Consider the following 26,213-nt stretch of genomic DNA (forward strand, 5'->3'; position numbering starts at 1 on the left):
TGTAGGACACCAGCCAATGATTAAAAAAACCCACAATGTTTAATTTTAAAAATACTGTTCTTTAACTAAGACAGTAAGTCACTCATCAGCTATGAAAAATACTATTAGGTTTTCTTTATACATTTAGGTATCTATTATAAAACATCCCATCAGGTTCCTCCAAACTGTAAAATTGTCAAAGAAACTCACTTAAGGCGTGCCCTTTTAAAACTTCTCAACAACTTGCCGTATTTATTCAAGTACTCAGGGGAATCATTGTATGCTTGTTTATTCCTGAAGCATCTTTCCCTTAGCAAATGCAGGTGTATTGTGAAGGCAGAAGCTAGTAAGCAGCTGAATACTAAAGTGCATAGGTTGTCCACATGAGGAAAAATGATTGGTTGAAGAAGCAGTATCTGTGGTGATAAAGGATTCTTGGGGAGTAATCCATCATCAATTTTTAGTAAGCCACAGATATTTCTTTTCCAAGAAGAAGCATTTCTACAGTCTTCAGAACTTGCAAATGCATTTCTAACTATGGTATCAGGATAGCCATACCCCTCTTGCTGTAACGGAAAAGTTGTAATTAAATAATCAAATAGACCTATTTTTCATAATTTACAGGTATTCATATTCCTTCAATAAATAAAAGAATACAATTTATCTTCTGATTCTGTATAGATTTTGACACAAGTTTCTAGCAATTTAAATAAATGATTCTAATAACGTGACATGAATTATGCTGGCAGAAGCCACATATGATTATTATGGTGCACAGAATCTTCTAAGAACCTACAAAGTTAAATAAAAGCTTACAAGTCTCTTAAGCTACTTTTTATTTGCATAGAAAAATATTTATCATAGGAGTCAACTATCATATGAGAGAAATTCCATTTGTTGTAATTGAAAAAGATAGCTAAAAAGTTTCTGTGGGTTATTGCAACAGTACAAGAATACAAGATGCTTCCATTTATTAAAAAATGTAAAACAAATCGTGAAAGCTAAAGCAGGCTACAAAACAGAAGGTCCTCATATTTTCTTTCTCTTGACTACTATGTTACAAGATCATGTGCCACAGTTGAGTATTCTAAAGAGTAATTCTGAATTAGCTAGTATAATTCTTAAAACATTCCCCCCCAAAAGCGCTATGCAAAATATATATATTTGTAAATGCTTCCTCCTGTAAGCGTCACAACCTTGTTATCACATAGTCACCCTGAACAATTGTTTCCTGTTTCCCATAAGAGTCAATGTTGATGTCCAAAGCCTTGTCCAGTGGATCCTGTGGAGCGGCAGGTTCTGAGTTCTGCAACTCCATTTTCTCTGTTTCTGAAGCACAAATACCTCCCTCTTCCTGTGAATCCAAAGACTCACTGGTATTTTGTGACTCGGCTAACATGCATTTTTTGCCAGGAGTTTGGAAGTTTAATTCACAGTTCATGATCAATTCTCCCTCTTCCAGTTCATCAGTTTTCTCACATTTTTCTTCTGCCTGTTGACGGGAAACTTCTTCAGAAACGGTGTATATTTTATTTGTGCTCTGCTCCACAGGGTTTGTTTTTGACTGTCTGTGAAACAACCCAAAATTTTTTATGTCTGTTACAAAATTCACACGCTTTTGTTTCTCCTGAGTGGACTCTGACACCATCATTGCTGAGCCATTGCTCACATTATGTCCTTCAGAGGCAATATTGGCCGATCGTGGGTGAATCATCGTTGTTATATCAAAAAGGCTGAAGGGTTTCTTCTTTCCTTTCTTGTTTCCTTCACTCTCACTATTTTCTTCGTTTTCTGACAGAGAGGCAGTGTCTTTGCTCATCTTTGCAGTCTGCAAATTAGACAGCTTGCTTCCTTTTAACAAACCCAGAACTTCAAAGCGAAAGCTGGAAATATCTTGTTTTAACTCCTTAAAATTAGGAAGGAAGATGAAACATCAGAACATCAAAGCCAATTTGACTTTCCTTTTGAAATAAAAAAGAAAATATAAAGAAAAGGGAAAAAAAAAGGGCTTATGCTGGTGTCAGTAATAAACTTTACTGTCTGGATGTTGGCATACCTGGCACCTTCAAGGTTGAAGACCTTGCTCTAGGAAGCAATTTATGTGCTACCTGAATAACTGAGTGTAAGAAATACGCTTCACGGTCTTAAAATATCTTACTAAATTACTAAAACACCTATAAACATAAAAATAAACACATACCTTAAAATTTTCTTCTGTCAATCCTTCCTCAGTTTTGGCATCTCTTATCATTGCTGCAACATACCTTTTAACCAGATTTCTCATAACTTCCTAAAAATATAAAGTATTGTGTTAGCTTTCTTGGTATTAGTTAGTAAACCTACACTCCACAGGCTCTGCTTGGGCTTTTTCATGCTTTAGGAGCATGACAAAAACTATACAAAGCTTAGGTCTGTTTGAAAATTTGTCTTGCCTTTTAATGGAAACTACTAATACATCTCTTATCCTGAGAAGGGATATGTTGGGTTAGACCCCAGGGTATGTCTCCTGCCAGTAATATCCAGCCTGGCAGCGAGCAGTTGCTGATGTCTCATGAGGAGACCAAGTCTGGTGTGGTGGTACAACTTTATTTCCAGCTATTCCCTCTCAAGCCTCCTGTGCTGTGAGATGCAGTGACTCTCTGAACAAAAATGACAGTTCGAGGTTTAATTGGCTGTGACAGGTTTTCTTATGCATTTGGAACTAATGTAAACTTTCAGCATTCAGAAATCCTCTGCCAATGAATTCTACAGTATGGTTGGGGTTTTATTTTTAACCTTCAGTCTGGTAGTTTCCATTGTTGTCTTCTAAGAATCCTAGAAATTATTTAGATAGAAAGAGATACCTGGAGGCTGTCTGAGTCATCTCAGGGCAATGCCTAGTCAAGTGCTAAATATCTCCAAGGGTGAAGATACTGCAGCCTCCCTGAGCAACATTTTCCAATTCTTTATTACCCTTATTGTGAAGATAATTCTCCTTACCTTACAGAATTTCCCTTCCTTCAGCTTGTGTCCATTTTGTCTTTTGTGCTGTACCTCGAAGAAAAATCTGGCTCCTTCTCTCTAGCCATCCACTATGTGATTTAGGGCAGCAGTTATATTTCCCCCACCCTACTCCAGGCTGAAATCTGAGCTTCTTGTATGACAGTTCTCTAACCATCTTGGTGGGCCCTTGCTGGATCCCTTCCAGTTTGTTAACATCTCTCCTGTAGTGGGGCCCAGACATGACACACTGCCCCAGATACGGTCTCACAGGTGAGGGCTGGAGGAGAATAATCACTTCCCCCATAGGCTGCCTGAACAGCCTCACTAAAGCAGTACATGTGTGGTATTCAGTTTGCAGATAAATGGCAAACTACTGCTCTGTGTTCACCTTCCTCACGATTTTATAGATCCCGGTTGTCCTTCCCACAGCTGCCTCTTCTTCAGGTTGGAAAAGTCCCAGCTTACCTAGTTATTTCCCATATGGGATTCATTAACTACCAAGCCTACAGCTCACACCTTGTTTAACTTGCAGCCCTTTTAATATGACAAAAATTCAAAATAAAGCTGAGAATCATTCATTGTGAAATAATAATCTAAAAAAAAGTAGAAGCTGAAGAAGGAAGGATGAAAAAGAATTGCTTACAGGGGTTCTAGCCAGAGGGGTTATTAAGAAAGTTGTCTATGAGGGCTAAAGCTGGAGAGATAAAGACCAGGTTCTGATGGAGCATGTCAGTTTGCTGCACATATGGTCCTGATGATTCCTGGCAGATGGGAATTTGCTTTTTCAAAAGGCAATCTATGTTACAATGGGAAAAATACTGGATATTGTGTTATTGCTCTATAAAATGTCCTTTTGCTCCAAAAAGAAGACAAAGATAGTCTCAAATTCTTTTGTTTGAGCACCAAAAATACTAAGCTTGTTTGCTGAAGAGGAAATAAGTACAGATTTTATGGTTTTTCACTTTTATTTTCCTTTTCCATTTTCTCAGGAAATTCTTTCATTTCATTTTTCTTTTAAAGACATTCCAAAGGCATAGAAAAACAATTGCCCAAAGAATAAACATAGACCTGTACCTGGTACTGATGATGTCTCCTCAAATTGTCAGCTGCACGTCTCTGAAAAATAGAAAGAAATTAAAAAAAAATTAATCCCTGTCTGGAAGTAAAATACTTAACCATAGAAAACAGCAGGCCTGTGCATTTTATGGTACCTAGCAAGCTGAGAGAAAAGGTTCAGAATCTGTTGAAAAATGACAGTGTTTGAAAAAAGCCTATCATTTACTTTACAGAAAGGAGAAGGCTGCTGTGGGGAAGGCAAAGTGGATTTGCGACATTCTGGTCAAAATGCTTTTGTTCCTGCATCAGGATGGACGTGGTGGGGCAGCCAGGTCACAGGTTGCAGAGCCCCACGGTCAGTGAACTGAGATAGGAGTGGAACAATGGATCGTGTCACTCACTTGCACAGACTGAAGCGTGTTTTACTGAATTGACAAAAGCTGGACCCATGCCAAGTTAGATTTCTCTTGAAGGTACACAGAGAAAGAAAAGGAGTCAATGGACATGAGTTACAGGAAGGGAAATTCTGTATGGAAAATCATCAGCACAGTGGGGTTCATAAAGCCACTTGCTATGGCTCCTAATGTCTCATTTAAGATAAAGCTAACCAAAACCTGCACTATAAAACTGTATTAATCAGAAAGAACCCCCTCAGTTCTCTGTAAAAACACTTAGTCATAGAGAAGTATATGGAAGAAAGAAACAGCTTTCAACACAGTTTGGTGCTGATAGGGAGGGAGGGTAAAAGGGACAGTAACTCTGAAGAGAAGCAGCAAAAGAAAGTGTAGTAGGATAAAAGAATAGCCCGGGTTTCAAGCAGGTGCTGTTTTAGACTATACTGCCATATCTAAGGGCTGCCCAGAAAAAGATGGGAAAAGAAGGCCTAAATTATTTTTTCCCTTGAATTTATTTTGTCCTCAATTGCTTAATGAGAAAACATATCCCCATCCTCTAGCTTAATTACCCCTAACTGGTGAAAGAAACATAGATTTTACTTGGTTCTCATATCTGCTGCTGACAAGAAAATAATGTGTCTGACCACTGATTGTATTTCTACAAAACAGAAAACTTAATAGCAGCTTAAAACAAAGTGAAAGAACATCCAAGGGACTTGTTAAAATTGACCTCAGTTGTATAGTAAGGCAGGAACATCAAGTTGGTGTTTTTTGGTGGTTTTTTTTGGTTTTTTTTTTTTTTTCTTTTTTAATGTGAAAAAAGGGATGAACCTTTTCCTTGTACTTGGAATCAGATTACACTTCTGGGTTGATTTCTTGTTTGCAACTAATTTGACTCATGCAATTTATCAGGTTGGGCTAGCAAAAAATAATAGAAAGGGGGAAAAATTTATTTCCTATTCTGTCTGAACAGACACTGTGGGGTTGGGATTTGTACATGAGAATGCTTTCTTCAGTATTTTTCCAGACTGTGTTTCTCCATCTATGCCTTGTCACAGAGAAAATGGATATTTCTTGTGTTTAAGGATGGAGGGATGGGCAAGCTTGCTCATCACCAAGGCTGGAGGGGACAATGCAGCTGTGGGAAGGCTCATACCCGCACAACACCCGAACTTTTAGCTGCTTTTTAGAAAAAAATCTCAGCTTTCTTGCAGCTGACCACACGGTGGAGATGTTTCATTCTGCTGAGAGAGCATCAAGGGAGTCCGTGGCTAAGAGAGCTCTCAACAATAGATCTGACTCACAGGTGAAGGGTGAGTATTTAGGGTATAATTGAAACACACTTCAGGTAAAGTGAAAAACTCCTAAGCAAAAAAAGCTGATTCTTGCCTTGCACAATACTCCCTGCAGCTGCTGTCTGCTCTGCTTTCTTTTACAGTGAAATGTGAAATAAATGCATAGGTTTAATACTGTACCTGTAACAAGAACCACCTAGATAACACTTATCAGAGGCTGTGGCTTTTCCACTTAATGTAATGCCAACAGGTACAGTTTGGGATAACTATGAAAAGATTTGTGTAATAATGTGTCAGAGCAGTTCTACTGCACTGAATTGTTTTCAATCCATACCACCAAGAAACTGAAAGGAGATTATTTAATTATATCTTTTCATGCACAGTTACATACTTACTCCACTGGAAATTACACATACATGTAACCTTTCAAATTTATTATCACCAAACATTTCTCTATCTCCCATTTAAATGTTCCGGTTGCATCTCCAGTTCCTAATCATCTTTTGCTTCCTTTTGAAAGCAGAATGAATCTTTGCCCAAACACATCTGAAAACCAGGCTATTCACTAGAAATAAAATGTCATTAACATTCATATTGTCCTTATTTAGTTCTCAGCTGGCCTGCTTTTCTCTACTCAGTTATAGTCTAATTTATGGTTCAAAATTTGTTTCAAGTAACCATTGTTCTATGTGCCTGAAGAAGGCAAAGGGATGAGAGTTTAATATGACTAAAAATAGCAACAGGGTGGGAAACAGGGTTATGCATGTTGAATACAATAATGAAGTTGAGGGGGATGTTGTTGTCACTTTCCAAAAGAGGGCACTAATATCCTTTAGGAAGCTTTAACAGTAGCTCCACTAGTAGTGATAACTATTTTAATCTTCCTGTTTATGTCATTCCTAGTAATTTTCACTGTTTGGAAAAAAGATCTCTTTAGCTGTCAAAAATGTAATAAAATTTTATTACTTATTTTGATATGTTTTATTAAAAAATATATCTTTTATAATGGAGGAATACAAATTCAATGCCTGCATTTGACCTTAAACTGCTTAGTGATAAAGGTCCAGAAAATGGAACTATTGTCTGGAGTTGTGATTTATAGTCCTCATCTTGAATAGAAGCATCACCTTTAAAGGTTTAAAACTCAGCTGTGTTGGCAGAGAGGCTTCTCCATGAAATGATTCTTGGCTATACAAGGAACACTCCAGAATATTGATTTCCATGCCAGATGGAAAGTGTTATTTCTTTACTCAACTTTCAATAACATATATTACAGAGAAAATACAAAATGCTTATACTGACTTAAAAATTGCATCATTTTCCACTGAGTGAAAAAAGAATAGGAGTAGGGAAGAGGAGATTTTCTGTGACAAATGATAATAAAATCATGTAGGTTGCTTGGAAAATGGCATAAAAATCTGGATAGTTAGAAAAGAGGTAACTGTTTATCTAAACATCAGATACAAAAATAAAAAACAAATCTGAAGTTATCTTTTCCATTTTCACTTCTGAAATACTTAGAATTATAGGTAAAACACTTTTTGTTGACTGATCAGGCATAAAATAGAATGTAATTTGATGAAAACAGTACCATTTGTTCTGTTGGGACTAGGATTTCTTTCCCCATATATCTTCTTTTTTTTCTGAAATAGCAATGGATTTCAGATGGTCAGTAGGATTAGCCTTGACACACTCATAAGCTTTATGCAGTCAGAAAAACCTCAGCCTAATTAATAGAATTATATTACTAATCTGGCTTTTGCAAACGTGAGCTAACAAAATTAATAGAGCTGATAGATATAGATTTAGATATAGGTATATATGATGTAGATATATGTAAAGAGCAGCACACAAGCGTGCATTTATTTCAGAACTTTAAGTGCAGGAGACAGCTGATAATAGCTGAAGAAAATGCTGCATACCTGGGATGTGTCAAAATGACAGAATATAAAAATGTGTTGAATTCTGAATGGTAGGAGAGCTCTGTCTGATTCATAGCAGAGCTGAAATATTGGTAAATCACATGTACCATCCAGGCCTTCCTTCAGCTGAAGCTGTGGCTAGAGAAGCTGCCATCAGCAAAGCTGGGCACTGTGTTGATTTGGAGAAAAAGCCTCTCCCTTGAAAAACCTCCCCTTAACTTCACCACGCACTGCTTCAGCTCTCCCACTACAACAAAGGACAGAAGAAGCACAGAACTGACATCCAAAGAGAAGCAAATTAACTGGCTTTTTTTCAGAGGCACCTCACACCGCTACAGACTGTGTTCTTGCCATGATAGTTTTGTTGTAAACAGCAGTGTAGATGATTCTCCCAAGCAACCGTGTCACACTTATTTTTACTGGCATTTCTCTTCTTCCCATGGGCCAGATAAATTGTTTCACTAGAATGTGTGCTGTAAACTATCCTGACCCTGAACTCATTTTTTACGCATTCTGACTGCATATACTGAACTCTCAAGTGCACACATACATAAATTTTACAGTGGATTATTGACACACTCGATTTGATCCTTGACTCAGTCCTAGCTCATGATTTCTGGCTTTTTTGTTACTGAGAACTTTTTGCAGAGATCATGCATAATCCTTGCCAGCTCCTTTCTGTCTGTCATCTATTTTGTATCCTCTAGCACTGACTCACTCTTTGGATGCACACGATTGCTTTTTCTACTGGAAAACACCATGGAACGTCACTACTGATTAGTGCTTCCTAATAGGAAAGTTAACATTTAGAGATTTCAGAACAGAATGTTTTGAAATCTGAGTTCTGCCTTACAGACAAGGATGGCATCCATCCATCCATGCATATAGCCAATATAAGAAAATCCTGTTATAGTATTTTTTTCTCCCCCAGTCCTGGCTGTAGGGAAGGAGACAGAGTTTATAACACAGGCTTCAGTGAGAAGAAGTAGATCCCAACAAAGCTCAGAGGCCAAAGTTATTACAGGGGATATACAAGTGTGCTGAAGTAATCTGAGATCCTTGAACAAAAGGCAGAGAAAACTCTTCATTAACTTTTGGTTGAAAGGGCATAGAGGTTCTAAATTTAATTTTGTGATGTAGCTTGTTGGGACAATTGAAAAAGTGCTGGGAAATCAAGGCTGAGCTGTGGGTGATGGGAAGTTTATCAAAACCAGAAAGAAGTGCACTCCCTCAGAACAAACTGTGAGATCACCGTGGTGTGCCATTTGTTGACTGATGATTTAACCTCTTGGAGGATGTCCAGTTAACAGCACCTATCTGGTGGTTTACATCTATCCAATGTGGAAATCAGAGCACAGAGTACATATGCACATCTTACTCCATTTAGAGCTTGGTTGAATAACTGGGTCTGGAATCTGCAAAATGTTCCAAATTCACATAACTAATGGGACTTATGTTATGCTGAGGAATTAGCTGAAGAACTTTGTAGTTTATAAGATACCTATGTGGTGGGCTGAATCTGCCTGGTCAGCCACAGCCTTTCACTTTTTGCAAGCAGCTGGTACTGTGGTTGCTGTGATGGCTCTGCTGATAAGCTCTCTGCTTCAGAGGGGTTTTGGCTCTAATTCCAACTAAGAATCTATTCTGCAGGGGAAACCAGTGATGGATATGGCCCTACTGTCCCACAGGCTTTAGGGATTCCACTTTCAAATAATAATAAAAAAATTACAGAAATCAATTAAAAATGTTCCACATCTCTCCCTCACTGATGTCCTCCACTCCCAAACAGTTCAGTAACTAGTGGTTCACACTCAAATCATAAGGAAGGTTCAGCTCCTTCTCTTCTGTTCTCCCAAGAAAGCACTTTAGACCCTGCTGTATCTTAAAGATCTTGTGAAGGACATTTCTGTTGTCATAGCTTTTATGCTTGGGGTAAATAATTACATATCCACTGGAGAACAGAAGTAAATCTGGGTCTTCTCAGCCCAAGATGTTTGCTTTAAATGGCACCTGCTCCTTTCTTGAAAGAGAAATTTCATCCTGAAGCTGAAAAGTCTTTCCCAACAAAAGCTTATTTGAAACTGAAATATAACAATTAAAAAGTTTGGTGCTTAGAGATTTTTGGGGATTTTAACTTAAAAAGAAAAAGGAAATTCTATTGAGAAAAATTCTCAAGCAGCTTGGTGCATAGACTCCCTACCCTTTGACCCTTTGCTGCACCAGTTTTCCCATACTTAAGATGTGGGTTTCTTGGAGGTGGTATTTATGTACCCTAGCAGAAGGCAGGTGAAGGAAGTAGAGATGATCTTTCTGAATCCCCTTCCTCATCATGCCCTTCAGCATAGGACTGGGAGCACTCCGTATCTTTCTTTATTATTTCACTCGTCCACGAAGGAGTTTATTGCAAATCTGCAGTTTGAGAGGGTAAGAAAAAGGAAAAAATGTTTCCTTATGCCAGATGGAAGGTCTGACAAGAAATTTTGTCCTGAAGTTTTAGCTGGGATGTATAAGGGTATTCTGTATCTGTCTTAGTCAAAAAGGAATATTGTGTTAATCAACACTCTGCTATACACTGGCATCATACCATTAATTTTAATATCATTCTCTCAGTTTACACTAGCTAATCATCCCTACCAAATGTTTAACAAATGCCTAGAAGCATTGCCCACTCTCCCACACACAAGTACATCACTCTCTCTCTTGACTGTTTCTTTCTAACATCTCATACTTTCTCCTTCTGTTGGTCTTTGCATTTACTTTTTTCACTTCCTATATTACAGAGATGTTTGACTCTTATTCACTATTCATGCTAGTTCATGTTCTTTTTAAAATTTCTATATGAATCAATGTTAGTCTTTCTTAAATTTTTTTCAGTGTATGTTTCTTGTAGTCCATTACTGGTTTGTTCCAATGTCACTGCCACATTTGTTATCTTCTTTTCCTGGCTGTTTCTTTCCTATATGTACAAATATGACAGCTAAGTGAAACAATTTTGCTTTCACAATTTAGATACTGGACAACAATATCAGTATATTACAATAAGCCTGATCTGAAGCTTTCTACAAAGAGGACAAAATCCATTTATCAACATAGTCATTGTGAATTAGTTTCATATGTCACTTTTCCTCTTTACCATATATCTGTACATGCCTGTGAACTTGTTCCTCCAAGTACATCTAGAGATAAAGCTGCATTCCAGGATATGACAGCAGAATATGTAGGAAAGACTTATTTCTCACTTCTCAAGAAATGGGGAAGAAATACAAAGAAAAGGTTGCTATAGTAATGGTCATCAAAGAATTGTATCATACCCCCTGACTTCTTTGAAATGGATGGAAGGGTTTTTTATAAGAATCAATGGCACAAGAGCTATACCTCTGTCTTTTCCCCCTTACCCACATTTGACTCTCATACTTTCACTTTATGCTTGGCTATCTGAGTTCCTAACAGACTTGAAACATTTATTTTCATCAAATCCCTATGGTATAGAGAAAATGTCATTGTCCACATCTTATCCCAAATAGCTCTGCATGCTAGTGCTGGCTAAATTAAGTTTAGTTATTGAGATACTGACTTGCTCATGGGAAATGAAGAAAATATAATGAGAGAGTTAGTTGTTGGTGGGTTAGGATGTTGCCTGATTATTTACACTGACAGGATAGAAAAATTGTGTTGCTGACTGAGGTATCTCAAGCAGATGAAGTAGGAGGGAAAAATTCAAATCTGCTTAACCCACTGCAGCTACCAGAGAAAGTAAGTGGCTGAGATATTACACAGGCTGAATCCAGATGCAGGACTATTCTTGCTTGCCTTTTGTGTCTTTTCCCTTCATTTTTTTCCTAGAAATGTCACTGCTAATCAACAGTATCAAAATATGGTATAATTTCAGAATCTGATTCTTAAATAACTCTACCTTTAAATTCAAGAAAACAAGTCCAAGTAAATGCTGTTAGCTTTCAAAATATTTTTTTAATGGGAACAGCTTTTGGTAAGGATGCTTTTATGGTAAACTCATTTCATTACATGTAGAGAGACAAAGACAAAGAGAATATCCCATGATGAATCCTTCATACATGAGTCTCTGGTTCATGGTGTTCAATTAAACCTGAACTGTGACACTTGAGCTAGGGATTAGCAACCAGCAATTCTGACACTGGCAGACAAGTATACACATTTGATCTCTTGTATTTTTTATTGCTCTTAATCTTTCTTGTACTATCTGTAGATGAAGCACAGTCATGGTTCATACCATCATTGTACAGGGATATGATGATGCTTTCTCTTCAAGTACATTGACATGAACGTAAAAAGTAAACATTCTTTGCTGGAATTATTCTCTAACTAATATGCCTATTATTTGACAGTTCAGACACTCCATAAGGCTGAGAAAAAGTTATCCATGTAGCAAAGAGGAGGACTACAGGCAGAGTAAACCACATAACTTACCCCTATTGTTCCAAAACTTTCAGGCTTTCTTCTAATTTTTTTCTTGCAAAGGTGTCTCCATAACCATCTGATCAGATACCACAAAGACTTTGGGCTTGGTATGACATTAAAAGGAGTGGGTAGAGTTCCTCCTTCTTCAAAGTAACTCATCCAGAGCTTTGTTCGAGCAAACTTCCACTCAATGTCTGCATGATCCTGCACACAAGAAGCACATCATCAGCATGGATGTTGCTGTAATTAAGGAGGCAAAATAAACCTCTGAAAAAATCTGAAAAAACTAAAACTAGAACAACCTTGAAATACTAATGAATTGTCTTGTTAAAATACTGCCATCTTTTGACAGAAAGTCTTTAACAGAAAGGAAAGCTAAGCTGCTTTACCTCAGTAAGGAGATGTAAAGTATATCTCTACTTACAAGCACTCTTTTCACTGTTACAAGCTGTTAGATTATGGAAAATCTCTCAAAAAAACCAGAAAAGGTAATTACAAGCAAAGCAGTAGTACATTTCTGGAAGAAACATTTTATTATAATAGCAGCTCACCATTATTCTGCTAGATATGTTGCTCTGCAGCAGCTTCAACTAGTCAGTAAGGCTCATGCATTTTCTTAGGAATTACCAGTCCCCAAAATTCACAAATAGTTTATCCAACAAATCATGAGGCTACTAAAACTATTTAGTCAAGTATATGTTTTCCTCTGCTACTTCAGAATTCTATATTTGTGATAGCTTGTGGGGTGGATTTTTTTATTTTTATTAGCAATTTTATTTCTTTTGGAACCTATATAGTATTGCATAATTCTTAAAATTTTGGGAAAATTAAAGCTAAAGGCCATGGAAAGATATCTAAATCCTAGCAGCTGAACAAGAGGTTTAAATCACTAATGTTAGATTTGGATAGACAAGAACTTCAGCTACAGGTCTAGCCCTGGCCATACAGTAACAAAAGCAACAATTTAGAAGTTGTAGCAGTACAAGTATACTATCTACAGCCCAAGTTTTGGTGAGTGGTACTATGTTGTGATATGATTCACTAGACTCTGACAATTAGACTTATACAAACACAGGTGTTTGTATAACTTTTTGTACAACTTTTGTTTCTACAAAAGTTTTTCTTTTATAGAAACTCTTGTAATTTCCAAAATGGAAAAAAACGCCACATTTTAAAATCTTAAGACTGTGAAGCTTTCTTTTGTTTGCTTTCTGCATGATCATATTTGAATTATCATATGATCAATAAATTTTCTTAGTCTCAATAGACAGTTTAGAAATAAAACTATGCCAATAGCTCTGGTAAGGGTAAAGACAGTTTTTATTAAAGGAGGAAACAGGAAACTGTTGAATGAGAAGACATGACCTTTTGTTGGAACAGCTACTGTCCTTGTAACATGGGTCCCCAATTCTGTTAACTGTATATCCATGTCAGATTAAAAAAATAAATAGCAGCCTTTCAAATGCTAATAAAGATAATGTGTTAAAAATGAAGCAGTGACAGAACAATCCTGGGCAGTCTTTTTCTAAGAATAGGTCCTGCACAGTGCAGCTTGGGCAGGGCTGCAGCCCACATCACTTGCCAGAAGCATCAGGACACCCTTCTCAACCCACGAGCTGGCTTCTTCATCAGGGTCACCTCTTCCTCATTTGGTGCTGTGGGGCAATTTCTCTCTACCCAGTCCAGCTTGGGTCTGGTTTCTTTGTCCTTCCAGAGCAGCGCAAAAGAATTAGAGTAAATTGCTATATTTGACCCAATGTCCTGTTGGTGAAATGTTTTACTGACAGAAAAATTGAATGTAGGAACAGAGAGAGGGTATATATTATAAATGATCTAAAAATAAGGAAAAACTTACAGCAATGAGTTGGTAAGAATTATTCATCATGGCTATTAACATGTTGAGTAGAACAACCAGAGATATTACATTATAGGTACCAAACATGGTGGCCCCAACAAATTCAGTGAATTCATGCCTTGCTTTCACATTGGTCACATAAAGATTGATGAGTCCAAATATAGACCAGAATAATGACTGCAGCGTTTCAAATAACCTGAAAAACAAAACCCACAAGGAATAGCTGTATAACAACACAGTTTTAGATTGTTCAGTTTCTCCCCACACACACAAAAGTTCTTCACCTGACTGAGACGAATGACACTTATCACAGTACAGCCAACACAGAAATATCTTTCTAGTGATAAAATGGCCTAGTGTTTCAAATCTGGGCCTCTAGATATACAATACAGAATCTATAAAAATGCCTGCAAGCAAAAGGCAGATTTTGCTTGAAAGTTTTGTTCAAACTTCAGAGGGATAAATATAGTTTCAGAGATCTTATGTTGGACACCTTCTTTTGAACTGTTTTGACCCTTTGCTTTAACCATAAGGGGTAGACTGTGTTTTGCCAGGATGTTGAAAGAAGTATGGTATCCTCATATTATGCAATTCTGGTTTGTTGAGAGCCACTGAGCTAAAAGGAGTTGAATAATTAGAAAGACATTATTATCATTAGCATAGTTTTTATAAAGAAGGGAGACACAAAAAAGACAAACATGCTGCTCTCAAAAGAAATTTGTGTTTTTATACCTAAAGCATATGATATTCCCTTAGATAAGTTTTTACAACAGCTAGAAAGCTAGTAACAATGGTGAACTTTAAAAAACAATCCTCTACAGCTTGATAGATTGAAAAATTTTCCCTTTTGTTCTGTGTTCAGCTACACTGTGATGGCATAAGAATGGTCCTGGTCAGGCTTTTTTCCTTGAAAGTATGGAGCACATAAAGCATCACAGTTTGCCATGACACCTTCTGACACTAGTTCCAGTACTCCCCACTGTTTCCCAGATGAAGATTCCTTCCCTCAGTGCTGAGCTCTGAAAAATTTCTGTGTGCTTTTCTGTTCAGATCACACAAAGTTTAGACCTGCATAGGTGTTATTAATATACAACATAAATATGCTGTGCCTGAGAAAAGTTGCTTGATTAAGATGATATAAAGGCTGCTATTTTTATAAAATCATTTCCTCTAAGAAGGAAGCCATTGATAATAAATATATTTTTAAAAACTGCCTAGATACACAGAAGTTAACAGGGAATGGACATTTATAGCAGTAGCTTGATTCAGGTTGGAAGGTAAAAGACAAGAGAACTAGTGTTCATTTGGTAGTGTTTTGGTACTATAGATGAACTAAAAACTATAAAGAAGCAAAAATGATTTTAAATTGAAAGAAAAAGAAACAGTTTACAACAGAAATTAGAAATTTGATTGTATGCAGTAGAATCAGTAGAATCTTGGACTGCATGTTTGTTTACAGCCTATCACATTTGCAAGGAATCCTCATGTTTTAGAACATCAGACTTATTTAATGCCAACAGGTAGACCTGGAAGAAATGCAGAGTGACAGCTGCCTGGATGAGCAAGGTCTGAACTGGTGACCTTATGCAACTTCTAATTCCATTTATCTTCCTCTTATGTCTATTTTACCTTTTATCTTTTGAGATATCTTGAGTTTTACAAACTTCACTGTGGTATGAGGTGAACATTATTAGAGTGACGAAAATTTAGGGGTTTTTTTTATTATTATCATTATTAGAGTAATATTAGATGTATTTGTCAGGACACCACTGTAATACTAACAGAAAACAGAGGTTTTCTGTAAACAGCATCTAAGTGGTTAAAATATTTAGGGATAGGGGGAGGATAGAAATAAATTGCTACTTACGTTGAAAATGCATTATTCTGCTTTTCACATCGTATTCCTTTGCAGTTGCCAGGTTCATTTGTCTCATAGTAGAAGTACAGCTGGTTCAACCCATTTGCAAAAGCGAGCAGCACAAGGCAGTATATGAAGAGAAACTTCAAAATGTCCAGCAACATTCTTCCTAGAGATATCTGCAGAGGTCCCAGGTGAGAATTTGCAGTGAATAATGAGATCAAGCGCAGGGAGCTAAAGATGTTTGCGATTGCAAACAGGGCCTCGGCCACCAGGGTTGGATGCCACATGTCCCAGCTCTCCCGTGGAACTAACCCACTATACTGAAAACAAGCAGAAGGGAAGAAATTACTCCTCTGTTTCATAGTGCATAAATAAGCATGTCAGTTTCTTTAGACACTGGTCAATTAATTTGCAGATATCACAATAAATTTTAACCACAGCAAAAAATTTCACAGTTTAAAAATTCTGACACTGCAAAAGGAACAATTTTGAGGACCTTGATTTTTAGAATTATAGAAGATTCCAGCTGTACAAGGAGGTAAATTATTTCTTTGAACAAATGTGCAGGGCTGACAATTATGGATAGAAACTCACAAAAACTCTGGCAAGTAGGAAGAAAAAATTCAATTACTGAGTAAGTATATCACTTAATCACTGATACTGGACCAATGATGAAAAATATCTTTATTAATGAATCATAGCAAAGTGCTTATGTGTCTCATTATCAAAGAGTCTGACCCCTGAAACTGTGACTTCTGTTCCAGATCTAAAAAAAAAAAAAAAAAAAAAAAAAAAAATTAAAAAAAAAAATCATGAAGATGAAAGATATTTGAACTGAGGCTTAACTACTGTGGCAGACTCATTATTATTTATTTGGTCTCATTAATTTGTTTTATAGAATATATCAGAGGAGAGAATCTATGCTAGGAAGCCCTCTAAAAAGGCGATTCAAATAAAAAATAAAATAAAATAAAATAAAATAAAATAAAATAAAATAAAATAAAATAAAATAAAATAAAATAAAATAAAATAAAATAAAATAAAATAAAATAAAATAAAATAAAATAAGTAGAATAGAATAGAAAAGAATAGAATAGAGTAGAATAGAATAGAATAGAATGGAATGCAGATTTCAAAGAGGAACTATGGTTTTATCTGTATTTACCTACTCTAGACCACACAGATGCACCTTCAGAGCTGCTGGCCATGCCCTGAGCAGTAAGGGAAGTCACTCCATGTATCACTGGGGCCACATGACACAACATAAACATTCATCACAGCCCTACAAAGATGGTGATCAGTCTCAGAGTGGTTCAGGAACACCTGAGTAACTTGAACACACATTAAGTCTGTAGGACCTGATCAGGTGCATCCCAGGTGATGCATCTTGGCTGATGTAGTTTCCAAGACACTCTCCATCATAAAAAGTCCTGTCAGTCAGGTGAAGTCCCCAGTGACTGGAAAGAGGGAAACATAGCATCCATTTTTAAGAAGGGGAGAAATGAAAACCTTGGGAACAACCAGCCTGTTAGCCTCCAATCAGCCTCCCTTCTGTGCCTGAGAAGGCTGTGGAACAGATCCTCCTAGAAGCTGTGCTAAGGCACAGGGAGGACAGGGAGGTGATCTGAAGCACCAGCACGATTTCACCAAGGGAAATTCCTTCCTGACCAACCAAGTGGCCTCCTATGATGGGGTGACTGCATCAGTGGACAAGGAAAGGGTTGCAGGTGTCATCTGTCTGGAGTTGTGTAAGGCTTTTGACACGGTCCCTTGCAACATCCTTCTCTCTAGACTGGAGGATTTGATAGGTGGACTGTTCAGTGGATAAAGAACTGGCTGGATGAGTGCATCCACAGAGAAATGATCAACAGCTTGATGTCCAAATGGGCGTCAGTGACAAGTAGCATCCCTCAGGGATGTGTACTGAGACTGGGACTGTGTAACACCATCATTAATGACACAGATAAAGGGATTGAGTACACTCTCAGCATGCTGAGAGTGACACCACGCTCAGTGGTGTAGTTGACATGCTGTAGCCAGCTCTGGCATCCTGGGTACAGGAAAGGTATGGACTGTTGGAGCTGGTCCAGAGATGTACAGTGAAAATGGTCACAAAGCTGGAACACCTCTCTTCTGAGGAAAGGCTGAGAGAGCTGGGGCTGTTCAGTGTGGAGAAAAGGTGACTTTGGGAAGATCTTGTGGCCTTCCAGTACCTGAAAGGGCCTCACAGCACAGATGGATATAGACTTTTTACCAGGGCCTGTAGCAATAGCAATGAGCTAATGGTTGTAAATTGAAAAGGGGTAGATTCAGACTAGATATAAAGAATAAATTTTTTATGATAAGGGTGGTGAAACACTGGAACAGGTTGTCCAGAGAGGTGGTAGATAACCCATTGCTGGAGCTATTGAAGGTCAGGCTGGATGAGGCTCTGAGCAGCCTGATCTAGTTGAAGATGTCTGTGCTTATTGCACCGGGCTCCATGACCTTTAAAGGTCCTTTCCAACCCATACCATCCTATCATTCTGTAATTCTATGATCCAAACTGTGAAAGGGAACTGGGCATTGTTTTGGACACTGATAGTCAGCACATGCCCCACACCAGGGTTTCTCTAACCTGCTGGCAGTGCACATGAAACTGTCCTAGTGCCTGACAGCAATCCCTGGCACAATGCCTTTTACTCACATACAAGCAGCCTCAGCAGCTGACAGGTTTGTGGATTTGAGGATGAAAACTGCAAAACTGAAAAATAGCCCATTAAAGAATTAAGAATTACTCAGCCTTGCATTTTGTTCACCTGTGATATTTGTCCTCTACAGAGCAGTGAATTAAATCTAGATCTGCTGGAATCATAGATCAGTAGTCTTTTCATTATACTATCCTCTCCCAAATGATTATGCTTATCTGCCCCATCCACTATGGCTCTTCAATCCAGTTCTGATTGATTCAAGATCAGTGATGAAAAACAGGCAGTAGAAAACATAATTTAGTTACTGGAGAAATACCTAAGAGATAAAACAAGAATAAAAAGCAGAAGAAAATATTTTCAGTGTTTTTGAGAAGAGAGAGCTGAGACTCCTCAGCATGATTCCTATAATGTCTTTCTTTGAATAATATTTTACAGCACATTACTGCAAATTCTCATGGCACTTTACAACCCTCACAGCTGAAAACTTGCACCTATTAAATAACTAGGAATAATTGTGTCTACAAGCAAGGATTGGTACTGAACAGAGCAGTAGATACTCAAATTAGGGAAAAGTACACAAGGTGTTTTGGGGCAATACAGTAAAATACAGTCATGGAGAAATGTAAAGAACTTATATGAAACTGGGAAGAGATGAAGGTTTTGGTAGAGAATCAAAAGCATCAAACTGCAGACATATTTTAGGTGAGGGCAAGTAGTGGCAGATTCCAGGGAAGTTACAGATGTGGGGGAGTTGGGAGAAATCTAAGGAAATACCCTTCTGAGAAATACATGGAACTGCAGGGCACTGAATAAGTATAGCACATGATATACCGAGACAACAAGAATCAAGTTTAACAAGTCAGGTGTGGATAGCCATATTTGCACTCTGCTGCCTACTTTTACAGTCAGCAAAGAGAAATGAGAGTTTCTAGATTAGTGGGAAAGCAAATATCCCACATAGGAGAGCTGCTCTTAAAGTTTCTCATTGATTATTGGGGAAGGGGATAGACTGTCTTATAGCTGTAGTCTGGCAAGATGCATCCAATATCACTTTTTCTAGAAGAAATGATGTTAAGCAGAAAGGTGAGGAAAAAAGAACTTTGTCTCTGATGTCCTAGATAAAGACACAAAACTGATTGTTCAAACAATCAGAAAAGATCAAATGACCTTTTATTTGTAAAAGAGAAATCAAAGGCACAACTGTGATATTTCAGCATAACTGACTCTTCCTTTTTTGGGCTCAAGTGCTTCCTGCATGTTTGGATAGAATTCAAGAAGTGTCATGGTTGTAAGCAGAGAATGATGGCTGTTTAAGTGTTGAAGAAACATGATTTAGGAGACTGGAAATACTTGGCAGAAAAAACTGAGAAAGGTGAAAGCCCAAGAGATAAGTTTGGAAATTGTCTGTGAAATATACTAACTGCAAGAAGACAGCAAATAATATAAAGAAGAATATGAGTATAAGAGGTCCCTAACAACAAACCCCTATTTATTCCACTAACTAGAGCATACAATGCTGAAAGGGAGTCTAGAATTATTAAAAAAAACCCCTAGAGAACAAAGCAGCTTTCATGTGAAAAAGATAATACAGAAGAGTAGCGACAAGACTAGGCATACTAAAACCAGGAACAGAGAAAAAGAATAGAAAATGTATCTTAGAGCCAAACAATGGATAATTGAAATATTTTTATATTTTTTCTCTCACTTATGTTTGTTGAAGTCCTTCTGTTCTACACAGGATAAGTAAATTAATATTGTTCCAGGGAGTGGAAAATTGTAAGAGAAAACATAGCAACACTGAGTTTGCTGTAAATCATGATATTGATGGTCTGCAGTCCTCTATTTGTTGACCCTGGTGAATTTCTGTCCCCCCTTGAAATGCAAACGCAACCTTTTGACATGTAACAACGCCAACCACCACTTAATTGGATTAAATAACACCTATTATTGGCTCAGTGGTTGAAGGAAATTTACATGGCACATAAATGAAAAATTAAGAAGAGAAGAGAACAAATTGAGCAGCATATACACAGTGGAGTTTCAAGGCAAATATATGATGCTTTTGTGATGTCAGCCAGGGAATACAAGATGATAATTCTTGATCCTTACTTGAAGGAAATAAAATGCAAATTCAATATCTGAACCATTTGAGAGGGAAAAAAAAGCTATTGATCACAGTTTTCCCATTAAAAGACATGAACTCTTGATATTTTGGAAGCACCACAAGAGATTAGACAGACATGTAGATCAAGCTACCTGAATGTTTAATGGGCTCTTGGACCTCAGTCTAAGGTGACCCCATTGTTTCTGGTCACAAAGAGACAAGTTAAATAATATCCATTTCAGGAAAAGTACTTTAAACCCTTTCCTGAAAAGTCATATGTAAATGTGAACTCTTCCTGTTTTAAAATGTATGTACCAATCTTTGCATTCATTATGTTGAATTTCAAAACAACGGTAGGAAGGGGGCAGAGGAACAGCCTAGCAGAGAGCTTTAAAATGGTAATTACACTGAGGAATTGAGTCCATAATTTTTCAGGGGTGGAGAGGTGTTAATCCTCCTATGTAAATGAACATTTAGCCTGTGGATTTGGTAAAATATCAGTCAAAACCATTTTACAATGCAAACATGGAAGAAGATGTTAGCTTCTGCAGAACTGGTGGCAGCAGAGATGTATAATCTTATTTACTACTGAACAAAGTAGACTTGACACAGTGATCATTAAGCTAGTAAATGTTGAGACAAATAATGTACTTTAGCTACTTTTCAGAGTTTTCACCCTGAATAGGATTTTGTTTCCTTACTAGATTGTCATGTTAGTGGCTGGAGGCACATTATCAGCAACAGGAAATTTTATGTGATTTCTAGCAGAATTGAAAACAAGCAGCACTAGGTTCAATGATCAGGTTTAACAAGTATTTAGGACAAAGTAAACATATTCTGCACACATGTTGGCACTCCACTTAACTTTACACATCAGAACAAAATAATTTATAATCAAAAAACATAAAAAGAACCATTTTTTCTTAATGTAGAATGATTTCTACCTAAAACCCTCCATAAAAAGAAATGTGTTTTTAAAATCTGTCATCTTGTACTTTAAAAAATTGTGACAATGTACTATATATTGTGATTTTTTTTATGGAGGAGAGAGCATTTTCAATGGATGTACTGGATAATTTAGGAAGACCTAACATGTTGATACAGAGAGAAAGAAAACATAGGCCAATAAGAGGTCCTTATTTTATTTGAATACTGGCAATGAAACCAGTAACTTTGAGTGTCTTAGCAGTTCTCTCCCCTGAAATTATACACTTTGGTGAATTTTGCACTACCCCATCAGCTACTCCAGATAATACCCATCTACTTAACTACTGCATCAGTCAGAGAGCCTTAAACAGGCAATAAACACTATATTTTAATCTGGGAATATTTATCACACAGGACAGTTGCATGGGGACACTCATCATTTGATTCAAGGGAGTTTGTTAAAACGTTTTCTTAGGTGGCTGGAACTGATCCATAGAAGGTAGAATAAATCTAAGAGCTGACCTTATATATTTGGTTCAATAAAGGCAGAATATCTGTAAATACTTAGAATACTTAGGAAAAGTTGACTCAAAATGCTTAGGAAAAGAAAATTAAAGTTTTATATTTAAACACACTGGTTACATTTGGCATCCTCTCAATCTCATCTGGCATAGTGGCAAGGAGCTCTGTTGTAGGCATATGAAGGAATGTGGCAGGGTACTAAATCACACTTGTATTCCTGTGTTCATTACTTCATCATGTGTTTCAGTTGACTACCACAGCTTTTTTAAGCACTGTATTCATTATGATTAAAATGTAAGCACTAATTTGGAGAGTAATGGATGCACGTTATCCCAGATCCTGTCACCTTGGAATCTGATTACTGTAAACAGAAGCCATTTGGGAGATGAAAGGATTATAATATCTTCTAATTAGTATTATTTTGAAGTGAATAATTGGCCATCTTCAATGCTTTGGAAATGCCTATTTTAAATGAACTGCGTGCTTTGTTACAAGGAACAGTGAAATGACTATTTATTTGCTAGTCACTTTATGATAAGGCACCTTTGTGTGTAAAAAGGCATTTCATTAGCTTTTAAATGACAGTTCACCACTCTTTGGAGCACCTTCCTCTTTCAGGCTCCATTATTTCTTTGAGTAAGAAGACTTCCAAAGGTTTGCAGCCAGAGATCCAGCATGTCAGAAACCTTTTGTCAAAGAAGGCTGATGTGTCAGCGCATCCCAGGTCTTTGTTCATCCCTGCTCCTGACTGGCTGACACATGGACCTTTGTGAGCAGACACAAGATGATGGAAATTAGAGTTCCTAAGCTCCTCTAGGCTTGTGGCAGGGCTGCAGCAAGAACAGCTGCTGTTTGAGTTTGAGGAGCTACTTGATGGCCCTCTCCTTGTCTCACTCAAAAGTATCTTGGCAGAGGGGGAACTCTCCTTCTATGCCCACAGAGTAGCACTTTGCGACTATAAATTATTGCTGGCAGCAGCGGACTTGGAAAAGCTGAAGTACAATGCTGATCTCAGTGGCCAGTAAAAATGGGCTTGTCTTTACTTGGATGTGATAAGAACTCTACAGCAAATGCCAAAAAATGCTTTAATTTCCTTTCATATGTGGTTTCCTTGTTCTTGAGACCATTTTTGACTCAAAATATCCCATTTTACAAGGAATTTCTATTATACTATCCTACTATTCATACGCTCTGTCATACTATTCATGTGGAATACATACAAAATATTCACACGTTCTATGCCTTTGGAAAGAAGGGCTGTTCTGCTGGGAGATACTTAAAGCAGTGGAAATACAAGACTATTCACAACAAGTCCACGAAAAGAATGTAAAAAAGAACATACCCAGCCTCAAGTGACCCTTTTATTGCCTTCAGTTTTACTTTTTTCATGTTGCACTTATAAAAAATTTTCAAAAGAAATTAAAATCTTGCTCTTTAGTTTGCCCCACCAATTTTCACTATCTATTTTGCCAGTAGACCTGTCTGAAAGTTGTGTAAAATCGTCTTAGGGGCAATCATTTCTCACTTAAAAAATCAAACATTAAAATAAAATGCAAACATTATAAAATATTACAGGCCATTTTCATTTCTCAAGAAATTAACGGTATGACAGATCAGGGAAAAAATAAGATTGCATGGGCCAAGAAGAAAAAAGCATAAACCCCAATATTTTGTTTGCTCTTTTACTTTTCTAGTTTCTTGTCATTGCTGCAGAAGATTCACAGAGCACCTCATATATCTCTTGCAGTGCTAAGCCTCAGGGCCTCCAAACACAGAAGGAAGATTGAAGAAGCCTGATATAATTTATCTTAAAAATGTTGCTTTTTTTTTTTTAACAGTTTACCTTTGAAAATGCAACAATTTTCAAGGAGATTGTTGCCAAGTACAAGGAGTTCATTACAAAATCCATGAGGTTCCACCAATCGTGAATGTAGTCCTGTAGTCCACCATCCCACATCTGTTTAATTTCACCCCAGATAAAACCTGTAAATAGAACATAGTTCATTAGGCATCAATGTTAAGTTAAAAAAAGCTGTGACTATTCTAAACACTTAACTCATGATAGATTGATTCTCCTTACATCAAGTGTAAAGGGAAGGTGGATGAGTGCTCTAAATTACACATCTAGTAAGGTGAAATTTCATCTTTCTCCTGTTTCCAGAATTAATTTGTCACACAAAATCCCCCCCCAAAAAAACTGCTTATACAAGGACAATTTCTTTAGTTTTCTTCAATCTCTTTCTCATTGTATACTAAAAAGTATTAAAAGGGTCTTAAAATAAGTTACCAGTGTCAACTCAGTCCTTGGCAACTGATGCAATGTATTTCAGACTGGAAAATTTATGACTGCAGAAGTCAATCCAACACAATTTTGATTGGAATCCACACAATAATGAAGAGAATTTCTACTGTTATTGTCAATGCTGAACTAAAGTCCCCCTTTTCCATATGAAAGAGTAGTGTCTCCAGAAAAAACTCTTTTGTTGACAGCTTCCTTTGGGACTGAAGGAATTGAAACTGTATTCAGGTGTGCAGAGCACACATTGTGCTAGACACAGTGAAACAGAAATATTAAATGCAACTGGGAAATCTTGCAAGTTGTCTGATATGAACTTGGTTTAATAGTTTCAGAGACAACAGTGTGGAGACTCTTTAATGTTATAAAAATTAAAACCACTCTGAAAAAGATACTTCACATTACCATATAATATGCTAATAAGTCAACACGTTACATTTAGATGCATATTTCACATTATTATCTACAGAGAGTTTCTGATAACAATACCATTACAGCTTTTAATTTTTCCCAGGCAATTATTTTCTCGTAGGAATTTCTTACTTTGTGCTCATTAGAGGGGCAAAATTTACCAGAAATAAGGCCAATCTCTCACATATTGGTGTTGAGATACAGTTAATTCAACATGGCTTTTTTTCACCTGCTCTTTTAGAAAATGATAAACAGGGGCCTATAGAGCTCTGCATTTTCTTAGTATGAGCTTAATTCTCCTTAAACATTTTGTCTAAATGGGTCTTCCTGGTTGACTGGTTGGAAAACTTGTGATTTTTCTCAAACATGATCCCTAAGAAGTAATGTCTGACCTTCTCTTGTTTGTGCCAGGTGAGGTTTTGAGTTACTACAATTTAATTTTGTAGTGTATTGGCTTGGTTTTTCTGTCTCCTGATTGCTTTCAAAAGGGAAAGTTCTCTTCCTCATTAACTTTACTCTCAAACCTCAGACACATGGTCCCATCTTGTTTCTGTGTGTCATCACCAATAATGACAAGCCTGAGCAGTATCTGAATCATCTGATTGATTCAGCAATTTTTATTTTCATAGGATTGATTTTCAGCCATGATGCCATCACCATTTCAGCATTCTGCAGACCTCAGGTAACAGACTCTGAGGAAGGACCTCGCTGGGAACACGTAGACAGGAAAGTGGGATAGGCCCATTTTACTGCCTACAACAACCTAGACAGGCTGATAGCAACTCTATCCGTAGTGTATCAGGTAAAGCTAACCCAGAAAATACAGTGCTGTTATGAAGTGAACATTTACTTTAAAGGTGCAATCAATTGTGCTGAGTAACAGAGAGAGAACAGCTGCACGTGACTGCGTGGCAGCGGTCAACATCCTCCAACAGCACAGCTGCCACACTGCTGCTGGCTGCCCAAGCGCCATCACAAAGGCAGCACACCTTCCCAAGGCTGCTAGGGCAGGCTCCCACATGCCTGCCCATTTCAGCCAGTGAAATCACTCAACCTCTTACTCTTCAAAGACCTGGCCACTCATGACATGCAGTACGAACATGGTGCCAGCAGATCTGCCTCCCCCTTCTCTTCACAGTCCTCTCCAACCTTCACCACACAGCCCATGAACTTGCAAATGTCCCTGCTTGCTCTTCCACTACCTTTGGCGCATAATTTATTAAGACTTAACCATCATCAGGTCTAATTTTGTGTGCCCCTTCACATTTCAGACACTGCTCTGAATCACTGCTGCTCCACCTGCATTGTAGCACACGAAAATCACCACTGTACTGCAGGAGAAGACCTAGCTCCAGGCTCCAAGCCAAAGTCTGCATAATACAGATATAGCCCCTAAGTCTCAGTGTCACAGAACAGTGCCTTGCTCTTTTTCATTTACAAAATTTTCACTAAAAAGTCACAGGATATGGACATTGGCAAGA

General features: G+C 37.5%; 1 protein-coding gene across 5 annotated transcripts in view; it reads right to left on the reverse strand.

The window, feature by feature from the left end:
* Positions 1–798: 798 nt before the first annotated feature.
* Positions 799–26,213, reverse strand: part of TRPC4 (transient receptor potential cation channel subfamily C member 4) — a 131,526-nt gene continuing 106,111 nt past the window's right edge. For all 5 annotated transcript variants that reach the window (XM_063391977.1, XM_063391975.1, XM_063391974.1 and 2 more), the window contains 7 exons: positions 23,869–24,008; positions 15,789–16,102; positions 13,922–14,117; positions 12,076–12,270; positions 4,036–4,077; positions 2,180–2,269; positions 799–1,885 (listed from right to left, as the gene is read on the reverse strand). In XM_063391977.1, the coding sequence (XP_063248047.1) occupies positions 1,169–1,885; positions 2,180–2,269; positions 4,036–4,077; positions 12,076–12,270; positions 13,922–14,117; positions 15,789–16,102; positions 23,869–24,008 (1,694 nt within the window). In that variant the 3' untranslated portion in view covers positions 799–1,168. The remainder of the gene's footprint in view (positions 1,886–2,179; positions 2,270–4,035; positions 4,078–12,075; positions 12,271–13,921; positions 14,118–15,788; positions 16,103–23,868; positions 24,009–26,213) is intronic.

Source organism: Prinia subflava, chromosome 3, assembly GCF_021018805.1.
Source record: "Prinia subflava isolate CZ2003 ecotype Zambia chromosome 3, Cam_Psub_1.2, whole genome shotgun sequence".
Lineage (NCBI taxonomy): Eukaryota > Metazoa > Chordata > Aves > Passeriformes > Cisticolidae > Prinia > Prinia subflava.